The sequence below is a fragment of the Nannobrachium achirus genome, assembly GCF_963921795.1.
Source record: "Nannobrachium achirus genome assembly, chromosome: 22".
Taxonomy (NCBI): Eukaryota; Metazoa; Chordata; class Actinopteri; order Myctophiformes; family Myctophidae; genus Nannobrachium; species Nannobrachium achirus.
In genome coordinates this window covers 47,279,046-47,306,227 of record NC_137829.1, presented here as the reverse complement: position 1 = coordinate 47,306,227, position 27,182 = coordinate 47,279,046, and the positions used below count along the sequence as shown (strand labels likewise).

Genomic DNA, 27,182 nt, shown 5'->3' with positions numbered 1-27,182 from the left:
CGCTTTTGTGAGCTTGTATATCTGCTGTTTTCAAAAGATTTTCTTTATAATAATTGTATACATTTAAAATCTGTGTAAAGGGGTACTGCATAACGACTTGTGGTATTTAAGTATATTTTGATGCCGATACTTGAGCACCTTTACTCAAGTCAATTTCAAATACTGATCATTTACTTGTAACAGAGTATTTCTACATTATAGTATTGATACTTTTATTTCAAAAGAATGTAGAACTTTTACCACCGCTGCTTTTTTTTGGTTGCAAAATTTGCTTCTAGATGTAAGCCCCTCGTCTTACATCTAGAACTAGAAGCAGTGCTCTTCCGAGCACAGGTCTCCACCAGGCCGTGCGTCCTGGTGGTGCTACAGTATAATAGGCCAATGTAAAAAGGGTGGCATATGTTCTTCACCTTAGACCTTTCATGGCAATTGGATGCTGCATGCATGATTTGAAGCATTGTGTTCCAAAAAAGTCTACCTGCTGGTGGCGCTATAACAGGCCAATGTGAAAAAGTTAGCTTGTTCCTTGACCTAGTGGGAATATGTGTGGCAAATTTCACACTAATCGCAAGCTGCGTTGATGATTTGAGGTATTTTGTTCAAAAACGGAGCAATCCTGAAAACTTTGGAAGCCAATATTAGCCAATTAGGATGGAATATGAAACATCAGATGGATCGGACTTGATCACATGACTATAGATAGATGATAGATAGATAGATAGATAGATAGATAGATACCTTTATTATCCCAAGGAGAGATACTGTGTACCGATTTGCATGATTTTTGGAGAAAATCTCAAGGAATAATAGGAAAAATTGTGTTTTACATAAGTCGGCCTCCTGGTGGCGCTATAAAAGGCTGATGTGAAAAATGCAGGGAAAGGGTTTTTCTTTGGCCTCTAGGGAGTGCGCTTACAAAGTTTGAAACTGATCGGTGGAGTTATAGGTAAAACCACAAATCGGCCTGTTATAGCGCCACCATGAGGCTGATTTCAAAAATTTGAAGTGGCATTTCTTCCTTGACCTAGTGGGAACGTGTGTGTGCGATTTCATGATAATTGCACTTTGCGTTTGGGATTTGAGGCATTTTGTTCAAAACGGCTCAATCCTACAAACTTTGGAAGCCAATCTTAGCCAATCAGGATGGAATATGCAAAATCGGACAGACTCGTGTCGATCACATGACTGTCGAGATACTGCCTACCGATTTGTAGGATTTTTGGACAAAATCTGTAAGAGTAGTGCATAGAAATGTTTTTTGCGAACATTGGCCACTAGGTGGCGCTAGAAAAGGCCCATTTGAAAAATGTAGGGCAGAGGTTCTAGATTGGCATCCAGGGAATGTGTGTGCTCACTTGGCAGCGACCGGGCCAACGGCGACTGAGATTAGGTGCACACAAACTGCGAGGACACACGGACGCACGCACGCACACACGGACGGACGAAGGGGAAAACATACCGTACTCTCCCCCATGCCTTCGGCTGGTGGAGACAATAAATCGTCACTGTCGAGCAGAAACCTTGTATCTCCAAGTCTCAAATGTGTATGTTAAAGCAAAGCCCTGCTTCATCTGTCACGCAAAACTAGTGAAAATAACCGATCTACAAGCACTGTGTGCTTGTAGAACAGTTATTTTCACTAGTTTAGATAATTTTTAAAATGATAAATACAAAACGAAGGGTTTTTGGAGATACAAGGTACGTTTCCACCCGACAACGACGAAATTCTCCATCAATCACGTCGCAGATGCAGCCTTTTTCAGAGGGAGATTGTGAGGGTTGGATGAGGAGGAGGAGGAGGAGGAGGGGTTGGCGCAGAGCATCTGAGACTGAAAAATGAAGAGGAGCCCGCTGCCAACAACCATTTTCCTGGGCTGAGGATGATGGGAAATCTTCAACCGGGGTCTCGCAGGATATCATTTGAGAACACCTTGGCGTGCGTCGATCCGCTCTCAAAGTTTTGAGTTCAGAAAACCCAGGCAAGCAGGCAGCAGCAGGGTTGTCATAAGCGACGTAGGAGCTTGTTTTTCTCTGAAGTCTATTGTTTGTAACTATTGGTAGTTGCGGGTTGCGTTTTTTTTTTTTTTTTTTGCCTTGTTTCTAAAGGTACTGTAGTTGCTTATTTGAGCCAGTTTCTGAAGTGTAGTCCGACTACAGTGTGTAGTCATTTCCCAAATAAGCATAGATGTTGGCATATTAGCTATGCCAAGGCAATGATCTGAAACATATTATAGACACACACACACACGACAGTGGCACACTGACAAAGCAGCGGCGGGCATTGGTGGTCCATCAGATCACAAGAATACAGTAGAAACACAGAAATGTGTTTTGCGAACATCAGCCACTAGGTGGCGCTAGAAAAGGCCCATTTGAAAAATTTAGGGCAGAGGTTCTAGAATGGCATCCAGGGAATGTGTGTGCTCACTTTGGCAGCGACCGGGCCAACGGCGACTGAGATTAGGTGCACACAAACTGCGAGGACACACGGACGGACGCACGCACGCACGCACGCACGCACGCACGCACGGACGGACACACGGACGGACACACGGACGGACGAAGGGGAAAACATACTCTCCCCCATGCCTTCGGCTGGTGGAGACAATGATATCAGGTCCTATACATAAAACCACCGCTAGGGGGTGCTGCAGCACCTGCAGCACATATACTTCCCACCACAGATATAAAAAGCTAGATACCCCGCCGCTGCAGTTCATTGGCGCGCCTGGTCAAGGAGTCCTGGCAGAAATGGCGGAGTGTGGAAGACAGACTGTCACTCCAAAAAACTGCTGGCCAATCACAGCGCGTCTTTTCCGGGACTTTTCCCATTCAATTCAAAGGAGCTTTATTGGCACGTTTACAAGGCCAAAGCAAGTGTCAATACCAGACATGGAATTGGATCCAGGATTTGGTCACATTCCCGTCTACATTCATTTTAGACAGATTAATGAATCATGTTACTTACCTGTGGAAAGTGATTCCCAGCGTTCTATTTTCCAATGTGCATCTGTTTGTACAACCCGGAGCTGTACATGACATGTTTCTCTCTGGGAAGTTATTTCACAAATCTCTGAGTGTTTGGTGACAGCTCCAGTTTTGTTTTCATCCAGTTCCTGATGTTGCGCGGCTCAGCGTTGCGTATGAGAAAACCCGCCCCATCTGCCTCTGATTGGCCGACCGAATTTCCGCTTCTGTGACGCACAGGGAAGAATTCCGTAATTCTTTTTATTTTTTTTGCCAGGAGTCTTGGACCAGCACCCCCCAGCCGGAAGAGGCGTCTACCTTTCTATGTCTGTGCTTCCCACGCTATGTGTGCTTATGATTTCTCACATGACACGTGCTTATTTGGGCCTTTTTTATGTTGTTTAGACGAGTCCGCAGACACCCCATCTGAAAATATTTTGTGCCAGGGACACCCATACAAAAATATTCCAAAATACATTTGTATTAATAGACCTTTCATTATAGCCACGTTTTCACAGAGCCAAAGTTCTGGACGTTTTTTCGCAATTTTGAAATTCACGTCAAGTGAAAACGGCCACTTATTTTGTGTGGCGGAGGTCTTGGCGTCGGACTTTTTGCTGAAAGTACCGGGAGAATACAATTTTCCCTGCAGTGAAAACGCATTGGCCTACTGTGATTTTTGACAAGCAGGTGCATAAAAGGAGCCAATAATAACAGTTAAAGCATTGTATTTGGGATTGAAAATGAGTTGAATGTAAAGGAATAGGATAAAGAAATAAAATACAGCTTCACCTTGCATAAGGGGATTCATTATTTAGGCTAGAATCGCATTGTGTCCATGGCTGGCTGCATGCAATGTGCATCATGTGCATCAGTATATGTCGGGTTTTAGACAGTGTTCTAACATCATGGTCGAGCTGAGCGACCTATTTGTTGTTTGTTTCAATCAAATTAAGGCAGGAAGAAATGAGACAAGTGGAGTTTACAGTGAGGGACAATGTAGCCTCGCGTAGCCAGGCTTTACTCATCTGCGAGGAGAAAGGCCGGGTGACAATATAAGGCAGAAAGCGTTCAACCTCTGCTGTGTGAGCTTCCCCGGAAGTGAGCTTCCTCGGTTTTCCCCTAACGTAACTTCCGTTAAACGCAGCACTTCCGCTAGAAATCTTGGAACCAACCGGAATATTGTCTACAGGTGAGGACAATGTATGGATTCAATCCATACAGTTGTAACATAGCCTTTTTGGCCGAGTCAAGTTGTAAACAGTCTTCCATCACTGCAAAATTAATCTCCCGTTTCAGCTTGACCTGATATAATTTGTGTGATAAGTGACGTTTTGTCACAGAGCAGCGAGCAAGACAGACGCACACTAAAATAAAAGCATGGATTTCCGAGGCTAGACGTACACTGAAACAAAGCGACAGCTGCCACTGCTGCCATGATTGTTTAAAGAGTTGAATACTCCTCCTTTAGCCTGGTGGATCAGAGAGGTTTGTATGCAGGCCAGAGGGCTTAAGTGTATCAATGAAGAGAGAGAGTGGGAGTCGATGATAGGTGCAGCTTAAATACCTTCCCATGCAGAAGTTATTTCACAAATCTCTGAGTGTTTGGTGACAGCTCCAGTTTTGTTTTCATCCAGTTCCTGATGTTGCGCGGCTCAGCGTTGCGTATGAGAAAACCCGCCCCATCTGCCTCTGATTGGCCGACCGAATTTCCGCTTCTGTGACGCACAGGGAAGAATTCCGTAATTCTTTTTATTTTTTTTGCCAGGAGTCTTGGACCAGCACCCCCCAGCCGGAAGAGGCGTCTACCTTTCTATGTCTGTGCTTCCCACGCTATGTGTGCTTATGATTTCTCACATGACACGTGCTTATTTGGGCCTTTTTTATGTTGTTTAGACGAGTCCGCAGACACCCCATCTGAAAATATTTTGTGCCAGGGACACCCATACAAAAATATTCCAAAATACATTTGTATTAATAGACCTTTCATTATAGCCACGTTTTCACAGAGCCAAAGTTCTGGACGTTTTTTCGCAATTTTGAAATTCACGTCAAGTGAAAACGGCCACTTATTTTGTGTGGCGGAGGTCTTGGCGTCGGACTTTTTGCTGAAAGTACCGGGAGAATACAATTTTCCCTGCAGTGAAAACGCATTGGCCTACTGTGATTTTTGACAAGCAGGTGCATAAAAGGAGCCAATAATAACAGTTAAAGCATTGTATTTGGGATTGAAAATGAGTTGAATGTAAAGGAATAGGATAAAGAAATAAAATACAGCTTCACCTTGCATAAGGGGATTCATTATTTAGGCTAGAATCGCATTGTGTCCATGGCTGGCTGCATGCAATGTGCATCATGTGCATCAGTATATGTCGGGTTTTAGACAGTGTTCTAACATCATGGTCGAGCTGAGCGACCTATTTGTTGTTTGTTTCAATCAAATTAAGGCAGGAAGAAATGAGACAAGTGGAGTTTACAGTGAGGGACAATGTAGCCTCGCGTAGCCAGGCTTTACTCATCTGCGAGGAGAAAGGCCGGGTGACAATATAAGGCAGAAAGCGTTCAACCTCTGCTGTGTGAGCTTCCCCGGAAGTGAGCTTCCTCGGTTTTCCCCTAACGTAACTTCCGTTAAACGCAGCACTTCCGCTAGAAATCTTGGAACCAACCGGAATATTGTCTACAGGTGAGGACAATGTATGGATTCAATCCATACAGTTGTAACATCGCCTTTTTGGCTGAGTCAAGTTGTAAACAGTCTTCCATCACTGCAAAAGTAATCTCCCGTTTCAGCTTGACCTGATATAATTTGTGTGATAAGTGACGTTTTGTCACAGAGCAGCGAGCAAGACAGACGCACACTAAAATAAAAGCATGGATTTCCGAGGCTAGACGCACACTGAAACAAAGCGACAGCTGCCACTGCTGCCATGATTGTTTAAAGAGTTGAATACTCCTCCTTTAGCCTGGTGGATCAGAGAGGTTTGTATGCAGGCCAGAGGGCTTAAGTGTATCAATGAAGAGAGAGAGTGGGAGTCGATGATAGGTGCAGCTTAAATACCTTCCCATGCAGATGCAACCCACAGTCCACCATGATTAAGAGCAACAAGCCAAGCAGATGTCTTATTCTGAGTAAACCGACTCTCATACAGGAGTCCAGTGGCGTCAGTTCAGAAAAAGGTAAGGTATGGCAACATGACTGGTGTCTTGCACGTGCGCCTTCACACGCGTGCAAGACACCAGTCATGTTGCCATACCTTAGCAACAGGCATGATACATTTATTTTAAGAAGTACATTCTATTTTTTCCCCAAAACAATTCTATGGTTTCTTGGGCTGGATATGGCAGTCTGGAACAGTTGTTCAAGTGCGGCTAAACTTGGCATAATATAGTAAACGTGCCACAATTAACAATAATGAATTGCACCTGTGCAGCTGACCTGCGGAACCTGGGAGAATACTATTCTGTCAAGATGGGGAGAATAAAAGTGTGGAGAATATAATTATAATACCTTGTTAAATTTTGCATTTGTAGTTATTTTAATGTAATTTAACAACATAACCAGCACAGACAGACAGTGAGACATTCATGGATTTATATTTTAAAGTAACTTGTATTCTCCCCATGGACCCAGGGTATGGCAGCTGCATACCCCTGCCATACCCAATTGACGCCCCTGCAGGAGTCCCTCAGGGCTCTATACCAGTAATTTTCAGTTTTAGCTCTACGTTAAATATCATTGCTGTTGGGCAGAAAGCCCAAGTGTTTTTAACTTTTGGAGTTTTTTTCATAAATCAACGCCCTACTTGATGACACTACAAAGTCATACAAAAGCATCAAAAGTAGCAGCTCCACAAGCTCGATTATGAGATTGTAGATCTGCTACTTTTTATTTATTTATTTGAATCCTGAAAAGTACCTGTTATGGACATTGGAGGTTTCCACTCGACAGAGATGATATCTTCGCTGAAAATAGCCGATCGCCAAGCTCACAATAGAGTCAAGTTCGGCTCTTTTGAGCAGTGGTTCTCAAATGGGGTCTGGGGAACCACAGGGGTCCTTGAGCGGGTCTCCAACGGAAAAAACTAAACAAACAAACAAACAAAGCAACAACATGAAAATGTTTGAAAACCACTGCATTTAGTGGCTCCCTATTGCTTTGGAAAAAGAATAATGGAAATTAATCATTCTTAATTTCCATCTATTATTGCTGTAGGCCTAAACATAAACTTACATTCTCCCCCTAAAGAAAGAAAGAAAGAAAGAAAGAAAGAAAGTGAGTGAGTGTAGCTTATACATCAAATAAAAATACAAATAAAAGTCTTGAAGGAAAATACTGAGTTTAATAATGCGTGGACAAATGTGTTTGCTGTCACCATTAATGCTGCTGGCTTGGTGCGCTTGATCAGCGTTGAGAAGTTAGTAAACAACAGAAAAAAGTAATATATTGAAAGACCTTTCCAGAGCAAGCGGAAAAAAACTAAACAAAGCTAATATATTTTGCAACTCCAGACAGATTTATTTAACATACTTTCTAGTCAAAAATGATTGTAGTGTGATGGTAAAGGTTGCCTACGCCTAGAGGGAAAACAAAAGGGCAAACCAAGAGTTGACCCCGATTTGTTTACTAAGTATAGATGGTGGTTCTAACTTTGTAATGTCAAGGACCCCCACGTTGATATTAGGGGTGCCACGGTTCGTTTAGCCCACGGTTCGGTTCGTACCTCGGTTTTGGGGTCACGGTTTCGGTACGGTTCGGTGCGTGTTTTGCATTAAAAAAAAAGACTTTCCAAAAATCGATTTTTATTTTGCTTTTAAGCAAATTGAATTATGACAGTGCCTCTTAGCCTTAAGGTGGGTTAAATAATAATAATAATATAAAATAAAATAAAAAGGGGGAAAAATGATTTTCTATTATCATTATCATCAATATTGGCCATCGTCTTCAGTTTCAAAGTGCTTTATTTATGAACAAATTGTTTTGCACCCAACAAGAGATAGGCCTACTATAGTAGGCTACAAGCTTGAGCAAATAGCCTCTGTAAGTTTTCATTACTATAACCAAAACAGACGGGTGTGTTCACTGTGTTGCCAAACTTTGCGAGAGGAATAAGCAACCAGATCTATGAAAACAATGCTTAAATATTGAATATAGGCCACGTGAGGTCGTTAAACCTATACACGTCGGCTATTTGAAAGTGGCCAAGCCGATCTACAAGCTCACCACCGCATCCACCATTATTTAGCCTACAAGCAACTTTACATAAAAACAAGCTCAATGTGGCTTATAATAATCAGACATGGCAACAACACTCACCATGCGTTGTTCCCCCGTTGTTCCTCCACTCAGTCAGTCAGTGAGGCTAGCGGGTGTCTGACACTCTGGCTTGGGGCTACGCTACGTTTGGCTTTGTTGCTTGCTAACGCTGCCTGCTATGGTCAGTCTAAAAACAGACTGTAATGATGTATGGGACTTTTACAACAACAAGCAGATTTCTCTTGGACTTGTTCTCCATGTTACAACAACTATGCGCTCCGCACTGCACAGCTTAGCGACTAGCAAGACTGGCTTCGTTTTGTTTTTCTGTCTCTGTGAGGACTCTCAACTGCTTTGCTCTGCTGCGAGTGTGAATGTCGGCTCTTGTTACAGAGTAGGTGGGGGTGATGGGACATTAGTGCGTGTTTACTTGCGGAGCGGGGTTTAGTGGAGATTGTCTTGTGCACGATGCACAGTGGCTGTCCAGCTGTAAGAAATTAATTAATTTGCAAACACAAAAAGACCGCGGTTCACATGAAGGCGTACGGTTCGGGTACCGTGCAGGGCGTACCGTACGGTTCGGTTTTATACCGTGAACCGTGGCACCCCTAGTTGATATATACTTCGGCCAGGAACTGTGCATTGGAAGGGATTTGTGTTGTTTAAAATGTTCAAAAATAGCAGATCTACAAACTCATAGATGTGCTTTTATATATTTTGTATTAGCTACTTATAACTGCTTAAGTATACAATAGGGTTAGGGTTAGGGTTAAAGTGTTTTTTGACTAATTTCAACCAATTTGGCTGTGTAAAGGTAGCCTGGCGGGGCCCGACGTCATACTGCGTTCACTCACTCATTCCTTCCACAGTATAACGTCTGGACTTCCAGGTATTGGCAGCGAGTATTATGATTATTTTCTGATCGGGGCCAATCAGTGACTGCTTCCGCACAACAAACGTAGCTGTCTTTCCTGACAACAAGTGAAAAGATTTCCCTGATTGGTCCATGTGTAGATAGGGTGACCAGATGTCCCCCTTTGCGTGGGACAGTCCCATATTTCCATGACTTTTCAGGCGTCCCACAAATTGAGACCCTGTCCCACATTGAGACTGGCAGGCTCCAGTAATAATAATGCGCAGGTGTTCATAGGTGAGCAAGCTAGAGCTAGACACGTACAGCATTGCTCTCTCACGAATAAATGATAGGGTTGGGTACTGTATCCTCCTAATAATTGGATGCTTTAAGCAAAATAACATGAGAAATATCCCCTAGGCTACAGCAGGTTACAAACAAAACGATAGGCAGTATCAAATGACCTCAAAGCATTTAATAACTTAAGTAGCCTAAGTTGCTATTAACCACCCCGCCTGCCCGTCCCACATTGTCCCACACAAACAATACTTCTGTCCCTCGAATAACCAATTTGGATCTGGTCACCCGCCTAGTTCACGCAGGACTTTTGCATTACATTAGGCAATTAAGCACTCAAGCCAAAAGCACCAAGAGAGAAGCAGCAAGGTGCAGAAGCTCTGTGTTCTGTTCACTCTAGTCAGAGAGAGAGACTGTCTAAGGTTAAGGGTCATAAGGACTGAAGACGAAGTAAAGTGTCATAAGGACATGAAGATTGAAGACTAGTACTCCCTTGTTGTGTTGCACGCAGCCAACGAGGTATTTGTTTGTCTGAATTGTCTGTATTTTACTTGTATAAAATGTTTGTATTTACATGCTGTGCATGGTGTCATTTATATTATTGTAACGTGCCTGTTTTATGTTTATTGTTGAGTACTTTTCACGGTGGATTGGAGGACCAAGCCTTCCAATAAAATCGGAGCAAGGAAACTGTGTCTGTCCGTGCTTAAAGGGAGTTACAAATAGATATTCAAGGTTTCTACCCGATAGCGACGATATGTAGGCCTATGTAATAAAGACATTCAGTGACGTTGTGGAGCAAACGTGTCAGGGAATCAGAGACACACGCACACACACACGCAGGGGCGTCACAAGGGGTAGGAAAGTGCATGGGACTGAGTTACTAGGGCCCAAGGTGGTGGAGGGGCCTTAATTATTTTATACTTTAGCTATTGAAAAATAGCAGATATACAAGCTCACAGCGCGGCACCAAGTGCCGCGCTGCGAGCTTGTAGATCTGTTATTTTTGAAAAGTCGTGAAAATGTGTGCAAATCTTTGAATATATGTATTTTTTGAGCGAACATTTGTAACTCAAATTTTGCTTCTGGGGGGTCCCTGGAACTAAATATTTTGAGATGGGGTTCCGTGGTCAAATACATACCATTTTGGGGGTCCTTCACATGAAAAGGTTTGAGCTCCACTGACATAGAAACATAGGTTTTTTCAAAAAAAAAGAGCTCAGAAGGATTTGAAATATTCAAAGATTTTCATGATTTTTCAAAAATAGCAGATCTACAAGCTCGCAGCGCGGCACTCGGTGCCGCGCTGTGAGCTTGTATATCTGCTATTTTTCAATAGTTAAAGGACAGGGGCCCTGCAGTGAATCCTTGTACCCAGGGCCCAGAATTTGGTGCGACGCCCCTGCACACACACACACACACACACGCACACACTGATCAAAGGCCCGGGATGTTCCAGTACACATTCCTAGAAAGACATCTTCCCTGGGTAAACAACACTGAAGGCTCGGGGCGGGCAGCAGCAGACCCCACCACTTGTTTCTGTCCATAATTACTGCTGTGGATGTTGTGAAACAGCATGGCTGCTGCTGCACACAATAGGCCTTGTGTGTGTGGTTTGGCCCGTTCGCTTTGGTTGCACGATCAGGGGTGTCGCACCAAATTCTTGGCCCTGGGTACAAGGATTCACCGCAGGCCCCCCATGAATGTTCTTCATGGGGGATTTAAAAAAAAGAATCCATTTAGACTGGGAACGCATTATTAGGCGTTATTTTGTGCTTTAACTGTTGAAAAATAGCAGATATACAAGCTCACAGCGCGCTGCGAGCTTGTAGATCTGCTATTTTTGGAAAATCGTGAAAAGTCTTTGAATATTTCAAATCCTCCTATGTGAGTTACAGATGTGCGCTTAAATACATGTATTCAAAGATTTGCACACATTTTCATGACTTTTCAAAAATAGCAGATCTACAAGCTCGCAGCACGGCACTCGGTGCCACGCTGTAAGCTTGTATATCTGCAATTTTTCTATAGCTAAAAGTATAAAATAATTCCAGGTCCCTCCACCTTGGGCCCTAGTAACTCAGTCCCTGACCCCCCCCCCCCCCCCCCCCCCCCCTTTGTGACGCCCCTGCGCAAGATGATGGGGCGATGGCACAGCAACAACCGCAGCTTTGATTTACCCTGCAACTCGACTCAAATCAGATTACAACACACAGCAACGAACCCGCGCCCGGCAAATGAGAGCTGGCTCCGTCCCCCAACCAACCGTCCCCTTATTTAGACATCACAGTAGTCATTAGGAGCCACAAGCTGGGGTAACCGGAAAGCTCGCCCCCAAAAACACTAGCCCTCGCTGTATACGTTTAAGACAAAGGCTTATCCAGCAAGCACATCAGGACCTGGACCAATCAGTGACGTCTCGATTGGGGCCAGATCACAGCCCATATGGGGATGATCCTGACCTCATTACCTGGACGTCATATGGACTTTTTTGTTTGACCGGATTATTGTTATTTTTGTAACGTTAGTTGAAATATGAGCATATAAGGTTATATTCTACGATATTTATCTGGCCTAGAATATCACCTGATTTCAACCAACACAAATCCTGTCAAACAAAAAAGTCCATATGACGTCCGGGTAATGACGTCAAGATCATCCCCATAATGGGCTGTGATCTGGCCATATGGGGACGTAGCGCGTGGAAGGAACACGTTATTCCAACCAGTTCCTTTCCCCTCCATCAGGCGCCCCGGCTGGCCAGGGGGAGGCATTATTATCATTACAAGGCTTAGGTTTAGGCATAGTTTTACTGTATACATTTAGGTTTAGACATAGTTTTACTGTATACCGTACGTTTAAGAATGTCTGGTTGCGACCAGAGAACCAGACTTGATTTACAATACAACTGCACTTTCATCGTTTGTTTCTGTCTACACCAAATCTCTTGGCCAAATATTTCCGAACTGCAAGCCGAATATATAATAGATAGGCATGCGGCGGTTCAAGCATTTTTTTTAAAGGATTCACACCGACAAATCGTTTTGACTCCGTTGTCATTTCACTGTCATTTCCTCACATCTGTCTGGCCCAGTTGAACTCGGTTGCCGCAAGACGATTTCCTCTGCTTTGATGCTTCCATTACCGGTGGTGGTATATGGCTGAATTTATGTATTAGACTGTTGTCAACCCCCCGTCCCTCCCCATGCACCCCCGTTCAGATCAGGGACATAAACACAGAGATTATGTGTCTCCTTGAGAAGCGGCCAGTCTGATATGTGCTGATGTGATGGCTCATTTAAAAAAAGGAGAGGAAAAAAAAAAGGTGCCCCTCTGTCATTGCCTCGTGTTTTTTTTTTTTTCTTTTCGAAAAGAAGATTAAAGATGCTCTCATGCCTTTTGATATGACTGTGGTATTATATCGTTGATGTCGGGTGAAAACCTTGCATGTCCAAAACCGTTCGTTTTGCATGTTTCATTTAAAAAAATGATTTAAACTAGTGAAAACAGCCGATCTACAAGCACACAACGCCTCGCACCGCGAGGCGTTGTGTGCTTGTAGATCTGCTGTTTTCACTACTTTTGTGCGATTGCCTTGTATGATGAAGCAGGGCTTTACTTTGGGAAAGAACGTACACATTTGAAACTTGGAGATACAAGGTTTCCACCCAACAACGACGATATACTGCCAGACTATTGAGTGGCTTGTTGCTTGCAGTGGGGCTTTTCGTGGTGGCAGTGGGTGTTATATACAGTAAACAAACGCACGCACGCACACACACAGGGCATTCATAAATGTTCTCCTTTCTGACAATAAACTGTGTGTCTCTCCAAATCGATGTGAAGGGGATAGTGGAGGGGGAAACTGCCCCGGTGTTGCTGGTGTGCATGCATGCATGCAATTTCAGTGGTGGATTGTAGACATTTACTATTCACTATTTTCTACTACAAGGTACTTTTTACTTTACTGGAGTATTTCCACTGTTCTATACAGTACTTTTACTTCTTCTCCGCTACATCTCCGAGGCAAATATTGTACTTTTACTCCTCTACAATTATTTGACAACTTTAGCTGCTAGTTACTTTGTAGACTTGGATTATTATTAAAAACATACACTAACCACTTCAGCCCTATAAACATTTCGGCCATTTGAAAGTAGCCGATCCATAAGCTCACAATGTGTTGCGATGCAGATCTGCTTTTTTCAAAAGATTTCTACATTGTATTTAATTGCGACCGAAGGTCGCAGTTTACCATGAGAAACGTCACAACGCTGAGAGCTTGTAGATCTGCTATTTATGAAAAATTGTGAACATTTGTGCAAGTCTTTGAATATTTCAAATCCTTCTAAGGTTTTTTGGAAAAACCTATGTTTCTTGTGGTGCTCAAACCTTTTCACGTGAAGGACCCCCAAAATGATATGTATTTGGCCACTGACCCCCCATCTCCAAATATTTAGTTCCAGGGAGTCAGGGACCCCCTCCCCAGAAGCAAAATTCGAGTTACAAATGTTTGCTTAAAAAAATACATAATATATTCAAAGATTTGCCTACATTTTCACGACGTTTCAAAAATAGCAGATCTACAAGCTCGCAGCTTGTATATCTGCTATTTTTCAATAGCTAAAGTATAACATAATTCCAGGCCCCTCCACCTTGGGCCCTATAGTAACTTGATCCCCTCCTGAATGTACAATCCCCCCACAACCCCACTCCTCCCACGTGCGAAGGAATCCATCTAGCGATCATCCCGAGGGTTCGGGGAAAGGAACAGATATTGAATGAGTGTTCACGGTCAAGACGCCACCGCCGCAGCTCTGCCGCGGTGGCGTGTTGTTTATTTTCCGCTCTGCTATCTCCAACTTCATTTCACCGTTGCCGGGGACGAACACCCCGACGATCCCCATCACGGACGGCAACGGTTCGCAGGGATGATGGACATTGTCATGTTTTCATCGAGATGACGACGACGACGTGCCTTCTCTGTTCCCCTTCTTGATAGAAATCTGTTTCTCTCTCTCTCTCTCTCTCTCTCTCTCTCTCTCTCTCTCTCTCTCACACCCAGGTCTACACCCGCTACGGGAAGTGCTACACGTTCAACGGCAACAAGAGCACGTCTAGGAAAAGCAAGCAGGGCGGGATGGGAAATGGCCTGGAGATCATGCTGGATATCCAGCAGGATGAGTATCTGCCCATCTGGAGAGAGACAAGTAAAAGCTCACTGCCGCCGCCGCCGCACCGCCACCACACACACACAAACCTATTTGTCCCGCACAATCCTATCTAATGTCACACTGGCCCTGAGCCCAGGGGTGTCACACCAAATTCTGGGCCCTGGGTACAAGGATTCACTGTGTGGGGGCCCCCTGTGCTTTAACTATTGAAAAAAATAGCAGATATACAAGCTCACAGCGCGGCACCGAGTGCCGCGCTGCGAGCTTGTAGATCTGCTATTTTTGAAAAATCGCGAAAGTCTTTGAATATTTCAAATCCTTCTAAGGTTTTTTGAAAAAACTTAGTGTTTTTATGTCAGTGGTGCACAAACTTTTTCATGTGAAGGACCCCCAAAATGATATGTATTTGGCCATGGACCCCATCTCAAAATATTTAGTTAGCAAAATTTTAGTTACAAATGTTCGCTTTAAAAATGCATAATATATTGACTTGGTGCCGCGCTGTGAGCTTGTAGATCTGCTATTTTTCAATAGTTAATAGTTTCAAAAGCATAAAATAATTAAGGCCTCCACCTTGGGCCCTAGTAACTCAGTCCCCCCCCTTGTGACGCCCCTGCCTGAGCCTGAGTGGCATCTCCTGGGGGGTTTAAAGTCCAACAATACCTCCATCCATCTATACGTCCCCCATCCCTGGAACACATCCATACATACATGATGACATTTATCACAGCACAACACCACTCCCACACAATATAAAGTCATTTTATACTGTGTGTGTGTGTGTGTGTGTGTGTGTGTGTGTGTGTGTGTGTGTGTGTGTGTGTGTGTGTGTGTGTGTGTGTGTGTGTGTGTGTGTGTGTGTGTGTGTGTGTGTGTGTGTGTGTGTGTGTGTACGTGTGTGTACACTGCCTCAGCCTGATGGTAGCTCATATCTCCCCCGGACTATAGGGATATCCCTTTGCTCTAGTGGATAAGATATTAGGCTTTCAACGCGTAACACAAGTTTTAGACATAATGAGGTTTGCACTCGAAAAAGGTGATCGGGGCTAAAACCTCATATCTCAATATTTGAACTTGTTATGGCTTCTGTGGCAGTTCACCCTGCCATTGATATACTTTTAACAGATTTAAGTATATTTCTGTTGTTTTCCCCCCCATCATTTACATTTTAACTGACATTATTTCACAATACTGGGTCACAAGTTTGAGTTGCACTTTATAGTTTAAGTTGCAGAGAATGTGTATTGATATATTGATTGATTAATGATGGTATTGACTCCATGGTAGGGAGGCGAGTTTAGAAACTCTAGGCTTGCTAAGGGAAAACCACGCCCCGCACTCATTTTGAAGCTTGTGATTGGCTGAACCGGAGGTAGGGAGCGCTCCATTGTAGTCACTTGGACCGCAGCAGAGGTGCACCAAAAACCTAAACCTATCCTTATCTCTAACCCTAACCCTAACCCTAACCCTAACCCCAACTCTAACCCTAACCCTAACCCTAACCTTAACCTTAACCCTAACCCTAACCCTAACCTTAACCTTAACCTCAGTAAAACTAAGTAAAACTAACTGGTGAGTAGCTAACCTGCCGACGCTGTTGAAAACGGAGATAGTGTTTTTTACTGGTGATTCAGTCAGAGTGTATGAAAGGGTGCGCTCGTTTTATTGTCCACGACATTGCAAGCGGCGCGAAGGCCAGCGGACCTTGGTCCTGCTCTTCGCCCCCGAGCGCCGCAGGCGCGAGTGGCCGCGAAGAGCGGGCCAGGGCCGCGCGGCCGGCGGAGCGCCGCGCGAGTTACGAAGCCGTGGTGAATGCAATCGTTATATTTATGCCCAGGCCATAAGGCCTGGGCAAGCCCACGATAAACGCCCGCGCAGTCCGGTGCGCATTTCCGAACGCACCCTTTCCCCACACTCGGACTGAAACACCAGTAAAAAACACCATCCCGTTGAAAACGAGCGCTCCTTCCCTTAGCAAGCCTAGAGTTTCTAAACTCGCGGTAGGGAGCCTGTTTAACCACACCTGTGCTCAGTCACACCCGATCACCCGAATGCTGAACATGCCAACTGTGGGTTTGGGTAAAATGGGAAATTGGGGCCCCTAAGATGTGTGTAATTATTTGAGATGTGTGAAGAATTATTTGAGTAATGTGACTTTAAATGTGTTTATGAATTATATTGTCTCTGGACATGGAAAGAGTCTGCTTTATATAGTTATCGTGGAGTCGATTTCAGAATTGGTACGGTCCAGTGGGAGGGGCTTAGCCTTTAAGAGGGAGACCTGCCATTTTCTCAGCAGTCAATGTGGGACTGTGGAAGAGAGCAGACATGTTACCAATTGCTGGCCAGTGAGCTGTAAATAGTTTGTATCAGTGTTTTTGACCACTATTATCCTGAACACAAAGGTGAATAAATCACTTGGCTTTTTGCTACAAAGGACTCTGTCTTGCAATGTTTGAATATTTTCCTGTTTTGAGTATTTCAGGAAACTGATTCAAGTGCCTTTTTTCGACCAACACTATCCTCACTCAGTGCAGAGTGTGACACTGTGACAGCTTCTTTCTGTAAATGAATACCCTACTTCGTCACACTTCAATGTCACACAAGTCGCAAAAACAGCCGATTTACAAGCTCAAAACACGTATCGCGACATAGAGCTTGTAGAACAGATATTTTTGCTGCTTTAAAATCGGTATCCTGAAAAGCACAAGTCTTGGACATACTGTGAGGATTCCACTACACTACGCATGCACGGACGCGCACACACGCACACGCACACGCACACGCACACGCACACACACACACACTCTTTTGATTCCAAAAATAATTACCTATACAACACTATATTTCGCACCAGGCTTTCATAATTTCATTATATTTGTGCTTTAACTATTGAAAAACAGCAGATATACAAGCTCACAGCGCGGCACCGAGTGCCGCACTGCGAGCTTGCAGATCTGCCATTTTTGAAAAATCGTTTTCATGTGAAGGACCCCCAAAATTACTTGTATTTGGCCATAGACCCCCCCTCTCAAAATCCTTAGTTCCAGGGACCCCCCAAAAGCAAAATTTGAGTTACAAATGCCCACTTATAAAATTCATATACCGGTATTCAAAGATTTGGCACACATTTTCACGACTTTTCAAAAATTGCAGATCTACAAGCTCGCAGCGGCTCGGCACTTGTATATCTGCTATTTTTCAATAGAAGTATCCACAAGTTTCCGCGGGAGTTTACTGGAGACTATCGGGACCAAACTTCCGGGTTTGACAGCAGACATACAAGCTCACGTCGCGTCGCAGATGCAACCCGTTGTGAGCTTGTAAATCGGCGCCGGAAGCTCGGTGCAGACGTCTGCGCAATGCACTATGGGGCGTTGGAAACTCGTGGATAAAATAATTAAGGCCCCCTCCACCTTGGGCCCTAGTAACTCAGTCCCACTCCCCCCCCCCCCTTGTGACGCCCCTGCCTGAACACCCTTTGTTGTCTCCCCCCCCCTCCCCCCCCCCTCCCCTCCCCCCCTCTATGTTTCATGGTGTTTAGACGAGACCTCCCTGGAGGCGGGCATCAGGGTTCAGATCCACAGTCAGGACGAGCCTCCTTACATCCACCAGCTGGGCTTCGGCGTCTCCCCGGGATTCCAGACCTTTGTCTCCTGTCAGGAGCAGAGGGTAAGCTCCTCCTCCTCCTCCTCCTCCTCCCAGGGACGTGCAGAGAATCTTAGAGAGGCAGGGGCTGACATTTCTAAAGCCCCTTTTTCCACTGACATGGCCCAACACCACACCACACCACACCACTCCTCACCGCCCACTTATGCCAGGTTTTCCCACTACAAGGACCTGGGTAGAGTGGTGTGAAAGTGGTACTAAACGTGGTACTAAAAAGTATCCAATCTAGAGTAGGTCCGAGCTAGGCCAAACAGGGCCAAACTCTCACTCACTTACTTTTGATTTAGACCACCAGGATATAGTTGTAATACATGATAATAGATTATATTGTGTTGTAACCACTATTATAATCTATTATTGTGTATTATAGTTATCATAATAATACATTAATACTTAGTTTATAGTGTATTGTGATCACAGTTATAATCCATTATAGTGTATTACAATTAGGATAGTTGTAATACACATTTATATTGTATTATAATCACAGTTAAAAGGGTCAATTTGTTTACTTTTGCGTAATGTAGATATTTGTATGTGGTGTGGTGTGGTGTGGTGCGGTTTAGTGTCGTGTAGTGTGGTGCTTAATAACACCATGCCACCATGGAAGTGGTTGAGAACCAGCACTGCCTGTTAAAATACTGGCTCACCTTGCAGAGAGAGCTGAGCTCACCTAGCGCTCCTCTTGGGACTATAGAGGGAGGGCAGGTCCAGGGTTCCCTAATCAATGTGTGTGTGTGTGTGTGTGTGTGTGTGTGTGTGTGTGTGTGTGTGTGTGTGTGTGTGTGTGTGTGTGTGTGTGTGTGTGTGTGTGTGTGTGTGTGTGTGTGTGTGTGTGTGTGTGTGCGTACGTGTGTGTGTGTGCTTGGTTGTGTGTGTATGTGTGTGTGTGTGTGTGTGCGTTCAGCTGACCTACCTGCCCCAGCCCTGGGGGAACTGCCGCTCCAGCAACGAGCAGATGATCCCCGGCTACGACAGCTACAGCATCAGCGCGTGTCGGCTGGGCTGCGAGACCCGCCAGGTGGTCCAGGAGTGCAGCTGCAGGATGGTGCACATGCCCGGTAAATGATAATATGATAAGGCCTCGTTGCAATCATCAGGGGGGCGTCGCACCAAATTCATGGGCCCTCCCGGGGGGTACAAGGATTCACTCACATTTTGTGCTTAATTAACTATTGAAAAATAGCAGATATACAAGCTCACAGCGCGGCACCGAGTGCCGCGCTGCAAGCTTGTAGATCTGCTATTTTTGCAAAAAAATCGTGACAGTTTGTCTGGATATTTCAAATCCTTCCAAGGTTTTTCGAAAAAAATATATATATATATATTTTTTCTATGTCAGTGGTGCTCAAATATTTTCATGTGAAGGATCCCAAAAATGATATGTATTTGGCTACGGACACCCCATCTCAAAATATTTAGTTCCAGGGACCCCCCAGAAGCAAAATTTGAGTTACAAATGTTTGCTTAAAAAGTACATATGACTTGCAGACATTTTCACCACTTTTCAAAAATAGCAGAACTACAAGCTCACAGCGCGGCGCTGTAAGCTTTTTATATCTGCTATTTTTTCAATAGCCAAAGTATAAAATAATTAAATGTAACTTTTTTAATAAAACAAATCTTAAAATTGTCCTAACTATTAAATCGCTAAAGTTTTAGAACCCCCACTCCGTTAATTTCAGACCCAAAAGCCTTTTCTACTGAGCCGTGTGGCCGTGACAGGGGCTGCATTTCCCAGCAAAGTTACGTCATCTGCATCATTCCGTAATCCGTATACGTGTCTCCCAGATCATACACTACCGCGGCCAATCACAGCACGGATCATAAACTACCAGCCAATCACAGCGTGTCTTGCCGTCTTCTCAGGAAGTAGCTTGTCTCAACAGCAGTGTTTACACTGGTGAGGAGTCATAGCATGTAGCATGCTCGTAGAGGAACCCTCTATGGATGCATCTCGGCGAGGCAAAGGCGGACGCGTGGTTCGCGGCGGCTTCGGGTGAAAACGGCCGAAAAAAGCAGACGCGACCGCGTTTTTTGTAAAATAGCTGCAATACCGCTACTGACCAGTAGTTGAGCAACTTCCACAGTATAGCTTTAAGGCCCCTCCACCTTGGGCCCTAGTAACTCAGTCCCCCCCCCCCGTGTGACGCCCTGGTTGCAATCATTAGCCTACATCCTACTAATAAACGACCGAATGTCTGTCTGTCCGATGTCTGTCCGATGTCTGTCTGAAAACAGTGCCCACATTTGGTGATAACTGACATCACTGATAACGCCTCCTGTACCGCACATGCGTCGCCACCATGGAAACTGCCTCAATGTCATGACGGTGACAGCCCTAATGACGGTGACAGCCCTAATGCCGCATGGCGTTCTGTTCACTATAATATCATCATTTTCTCTCTCGTGTTAATTGTGAAATGATTAAATGGTTCATTACAATAATACTGTTGTGTTTAAAATGTTAACACAATTAGCGCCAGCATGTGCCATTAAGTGACTTGCAATCCCAAATTAGAACAGAGTTGGCTATAATATACAGTATAATAAAGTGGGAGTTTCAATTTAACCACATGAACCCTAGTGTCCCTATATGGGCAGTGTTGGGGAAGTTACTTTGAAAGCGTAACTTGTACAGTTACAAGTAACTCACCATGGCAGTAACTTGATCAAGTTAAAGTTATACCCCTGGAGAACTCTAACTGTTACATCATATTTGATTGCCAATAGTAACAAAACGTATATGTTAAATTATAACTTCGCTTGTAACTTCTTGTAACTTGAGCCAAAAATGACCCAAAAAGTATCTCAGTTACTTGACAAGTTACAGAAATATGAATATAACTCAGTCACCAGCAAGTTACAGCAAAATGTAACTTAAGTCACATAACTCAGTTACATGTAACTTTAACTTCCCCAACACTGACTATGGGCCGGGGTGAAGGTTTAGCAGAAATAGTTACTTAAAGATAGGCTAAGGGATTTGCTTTGGTTAAAATAAGCGTCAAACAACTCAATATTCTGATAGTAGACTCTATGGCAATGAGTACTATCAGAATATAGAGCCTACTTTGGCTCCACTTGTGTGAAAATCCAAGTTAAGAACTTGTATGACTGCCTCAGACTGGCAATCACCAACTATCAGCCAGATTTCAAAAGGCTTGCCGATAATGTGCAGTCACAGCAGTCTGATTAAAGGTGGGCTGACCCTGAGAGTGTGGTCATGTGTGCATTTTTAATAGAATATCTGTAAATGTGAATAGTCATCGAACTGAGAAACTACATTTTGTGCATTGAAGAGAAGAAATCTGTAAAATTAATGTATTTGTTTATTTTTATTTTTGTCCTAACATTTAAGTTTCTCATATGTTTTTCTTAATATTTAAGCATTGATTATATAACTATCTGTGTTTATTCTTATTTAAACTACTAGTCTTTGTGTCATATAGCCTGTCAGAAATAGCAACTGTGAAAAAATGTTGCTTTTGGAACATATTTTTGTGGTAGATCATGGCTTAGAATTGGGAATAAAAGGTGATCTTGGGCTTGAAAAGGTTGGTTACCACTGCCATAGACTATTTGTTCAGTAACAGTAGTCTCTGTGTCTGTTCAGCTCTTTATTAAACAGTAGCCTGGCTGGGATCAAAACCATTTTCGGGTTTCAGAACCACAAGTGTTTTTTTCTTTTGCTTTTGTTTTAACCGGATCACACGGCCGGTTTTAGAACGAAAGCCATCGTTTTTCCTCTGTGGTGGAAGTGGAAAGTCTGGTGATGTGAGGTTAATTAAACATAAATTGCATTTTCAGACCAGGATACCATTTTTTATCCAATCAGCATAGAGAACTCAGGCAGGATACAGATTAAACAAGTGAAATTAGAAGTGATGACACAAATAAATGAGCAGACTGGAACGCAATAAAAATGAAGCCGATAAATGGGTTACTCTCTCCTGCCACCCACCTGGAAATTTATTTTCTTTTTATTAACTCTTATACTGCTTTGGACGTTCCTGTTCGCCCCAATTCTAGAGAGTGAGCCGCGCCAATACGGCCGTTCGTTCGTTTACCTTGTTGATGTCCTTAAGCTGATGAGGGGTCGCGCCGCCGTGTACTGTAATCACATGGCGAGCAGTGATGGTCTTAAAAATCCATTATGCGTTAACATCAACGGAGACCAATTCTCTTCCGTGTTGATTTTCTCTGGCCCTGGGGCTTTGTGGCCAATGTGTGTTCCCAATCTATGGCAAGACGGAACGGCCAAATTCACATTAATGGCATTACGCCGCCCTCTGCTGCCTGGTCTGTGAAAGTGCAGACCAGGCAGGCATGAAAGGCAAAAAAAAAAAAAAAGTCTATCAATCTACTATAACGTTGCAAAGGTAAGCCGCTTTTTGATGGCACCAGACCCAATAAATAAATAAATAATCTGGCAGTATAAGAGTTAAAGAACCGGAGAGACGAGGAGACTCCTTTTACTGAACAAACCCTATAGTAATGATTTCTATCAGAATAAAGTGCTTTAAAGCTATGCTGTGTAAGTTGCTAAACTAGTGGTCAGTAGCGGTATTGCTTTTTTCGGCCGTTTTTCGCCCGGTGTCGCCGCGGACCACCGGAGCGGGGCCGCAAACCACCGCGGGACCCACCGCGACCGATACGAATCCGTAGAGGGGTAGAACGTAATTTTCTAACCAGGATTTGGGGAGTAAGAGGCAAGAATCCTTCACCATCGTAAACACTTTTGCAGAGGGAGGCTACTTCCTGAAGAGACGGCAAGACACGCTGTGATTGGCCGGTAGTGTATCATGTGTGTATGATCCGCGATGTGATTGGCCAATGTATACACAACGTATACAGATGATGCAGATGACGTAATTTTGCCGCGAAATCCGGACCCCGGCCAGGATCATAGAAAACATATTTACAGAAGGCTTTAGGGGCTGAAATTAACGGAGTGGGTGTTCTAAAACTTTATCGATTTAATAGTTAGGACAACTTTAAGATTTGTTTTATAAAAAAAGTTAGTATAACTTTAAACTTTTAACAAAAATAAATAGTTTTAACTAAAATATATTATATCGTTTACCATACCTTTAACTCATACAGTGCCAAACGACTTTTAGATCAACTTTCTCACTATGGACTTCCCTGCCAGACGACTTAAATTGACTTTTACTTAGAAAAAAAACAAAAAACAAATGTTTTTTTTGATTTTTTTAATTAAAAAAAAAAAAAAAAAAAAAATTTTGGACCCCATTAAATCTAGTAAACATGATTTCAATCGCGATTTTACGGGATGGTGTTTTTTACTGGTGTTTCAGTCCGAGTGTGGGGAAAGGGTGCGTTCGGAAATGCGCACCGGACTGCGCGGGCGTTTATCGTGGGCTTGCCCAGGCCTTACGGCCTGGGCATAAATATAACGATTGCATTCACCACGGCTTCGTAACTCGCGCGGCGCTCCGCCGGCCGCGCGGCCCTGGCCCGCTCTTCGCGGCCACTCGCGCCTGCGGCGCTCGGGGGCGAAGAGCAGGACCAAGGTCCGCTGGCCTTCGCGCCGCTTGCAATGTCGTGGACAATAAAACGAGCGCACCCTTTCATACACTCTGACTGAATCACCAGTAAAAAACACTCTCTCTTCCACCCCCATACAACCCCATCTTTCATACAGGGCAGCCATCTTTGCTTACATAATGTAAAACATAATGGCTATTATCTCAAGAATGCTTGAACGGATTTCCAATCTTTTTTTTTGTTTGAAAGCTGTGAACAGCCTGCACAAACATGGTGCATGATCTGTGCATGGGCGTGCATGATCTGTGCACTATAAATTACATGGAAGTCTATGGAGATTTTCTGGCAATAATGCCACTCGAGGGCATATTTAATTGGCAGTAACTGATTAAGCTCAAGAGTGAAAAATCCCACTCAAGATCATGGGTGACAAAGCGAAATGGCAAAAATAGGGAAAAGAATTACACTTTTATTTCAATGGCTAATGCATGGCAAGAATAAGAGAGGACACCTATGTGTTGCGGCACATGGCCTTCATCAGGGGTACATGTCATATAGTATATCAAATAAGATACTGTACTGTATGAATAATAATACTAGTAAGACACCTCAGGGCAACAAGCGACCTCGCTCTAATGGGCGAGGTCGCACCATGTCTTGGCCGTCTGGCCAGTGATGTATATTGGACCAGTTACCCTTATATGGAGACCCCTGGTACCCATATATGGAGATCGAGTGCATCTCTCCACTCCGACATGTCTCCTTTCCGACATGTCTCCATTCCGACACTAACCCTATCTCTAACCCTAACCCTAAACCGAACCCCCATGGGCGTGTCGCCACTACGACAATAAGAAGTCAATTTCGGAGTGGCGACATGTCGGGGTGGAGAGAGCCTCCCATGGAGATCCATGTACAGTATATGGAGATATGCTGTGAGACCCCAAACATGCTTACTCAGTTATTCGTTATGTTAAAATCCTATGATGTCTATCACATCTGACATCATACATACAATCCCTTTTATGCCCATACATGGAGATCCCTGTCTGAACCAGCCACACAGATATGGGATGTCTTCCTCCATATATGGACATTCCCATTTGAAGTCCTGTTAGATATGGGCTTAATATTGATGACATCAGGGATCTCCATATATGGACATAAAAGAGATTCCGTTAGAGTGGTTCCCATGACATCACAACATACAATCCCTTTCATGTCCATACATGGAGATCCCTGTCTGAACCAGCCACGCAGATATGGGCTGTCTTCCTCCATGTATGGGCATTCCCATAATGATTCTGTTATAGTTGTTCCCATGACATCATAGCGGAAAACCCATAGACCACGTCTGATACTGTGGTTCCCCTGACACATCACTGTAACATCACAGGTGACATCACATCTCACAGTGATAATTGCGCCCGAAGGTCGCAGTTTACCATGAGAAAGTCACAGCTTGTCCCCATCCATGTAGATGTGTAGACGTGTGTGTAGTACTGTGTACACATTTTTTTACAGTCTATGGGTTGGTTCCCTTGATACATCACTGTGACATCACAGGTGAAATCACAGGTGACATCACCTATGTAAAAGTCCATATATATGGGTATTCCCTAGAATCCCTTTTATGCCCATATATATGAAGATCCCTGATGTCATCGATATATATCACTGGCCAGATGGCCAAGACATGGCCCATATCTTTGTGGCTGGTTCAGATAGGGATCTCCATGTATGGGCATAAAATATATTGTATGTTGTGATGTCATGGGAACCACTCTAACAGAATCCCTTTTATGCCCATATGCCCATATATGGAGATCCCTGATGTCATCAATATTAAGCCCATATCTAACAGGACTTCACATGGGAATGCCCATATATGGAGGAAGACAGCCCATATCTGTGCGGCTGGTTCAGACAGGGATCTCAATGTATGGGAATAAAAGGGATGTGGGTCAGTGACGTGACGCCCCAAAAAATGTGTTTTTAAAAAAACTTTAAATTGCAGGCATAAAAGTTATTTACTTTTGTTCTACTCACTCTCAACCTTATGGAAATACATTTTGTTTTTAGATATTTTATTGGAATCAGACTTTATTCAGCAGTTTGTTGTACTTGTGCCTAAAATCGTCATATGGTGTGACATGAAAATAATTGTTCATAAAATGAAAATGGAGTACATCTTTCTTAAGTTACTCACTTTATCAAAGTCCTTTATCATAACTAACCAGTGATCCACTATAGTTTTTTGAAAATTAATTATATCTGTATATTTTTTTCATAATCGACACTCTGTGTGAGGCCCATGTTCATGATCTTACAACATATTTTAAATGTATTCTGTCAAAACTTTCTCTAAAATTACACAAATATTTGTGACTCTTCCTGATAATATTCTCTATGTAATCCATAAACATTTTTTTTGGTTTAATCATTAATAAAGGTATGATTTCCCACTATTTGGAATGTCACACCAAATGATTTAGTGTCACACCGTATGATCATATCTTCATGTGGGTGGGTGACGTGACGTAACGTTTTCGCTGTCCTCGGTGTCAAACATGTATAAATAAAAAATATATTTGTCAAAAACCTTCTGAATATTGTGCAGGACATTAAGCTTTATGTGAACTTACTCAAGATTAAAACATTTCATTCCTCATTTCTTCAGAATCTTCAACCAAACATGGCAAAACTCATATGGTGTGACTGTCCTGACCTTGTTTCTCAAAGTGGGAACTTGAATAAAACTAAGAAAAATAATTGCTAAAAATCATTTGAAAATGAATTTAGGCTAAAAAGAATGTCTATTTTGAGCCTATATCTTTTCAAAGTCAAAGCATAATGTTTTCAGTCATTTCTGATCAAAAACATTTTGTCCCCCAACCCAAAATCATTTGGTGTGACACTAGTTTGGAAAAATTAAACAGGCAATTATTTGGACACCTATTGGCTAGAGAGGTCCTTCTTCTGTAAGGCTATTCAGCACTCCCAGCACAACTGCAAGACAGGTGTCTGAGGTGAGTTATGATTTTAACATTTTCATGAAATGCCATCTTGTTGAAACGTTGACAAACTCACCATTCTGGATGTCTTTTGGTGTGACACCTTTTCTTTAAAAAAAGCTTAAGTTATTTGACGTTTTGGTCATATTTCCATGTAGATCTAGGCTGCTTTGTTATAGCTAGCATGCTGTTAGCATGCTAATGTGTACATAGTAGCCTCAAGGTAAACCTAAATGGAGAAAACAGTAATATGGTGTGACACTTAATCATATGGTGTGACAGGTCTGCTTGTCACACCATATGACTTGACTGTCACACCATATGATTTATACTGTATTTAACTACAGATATAACAACAAATAACAAAGTTCCATGTTTCTTTTGTACATTTAAACATTTGTTTTAAACATTTTTACATAAAATGAAATTTAGCTTCATTC

General features: G+C 43.3%; 1 protein-coding gene across 1 annotated transcript in view; it reads left to right on the top strand.

The window, feature by feature from the left end:
* The window catches only part of asic4a (acid-sensing (proton-gated) ion channel family member 4a), a gene marked incomplete at its 3' end in the record, with an annotated part of 310,423 nt that overhangs the window by 246,207 nt on the left and 37,034 nt on the right, over positions 1–27,182 (top strand). The window contains exons 2-4 of the mRNA XM_080752929.1: positions 14,440–14,584; positions 18,093–18,220; positions 19,125–19,278. Of these exons, the coding sequence (XP_080609055.1) occupies positions 14,440–14,584; positions 18,093–18,220; positions 19,125–19,278 (427 nt within the window). The remainder of the gene's footprint in view (positions 1–14,439; positions 14,585–18,092; positions 18,221–19,124; positions 19,279–27,182) is intronic.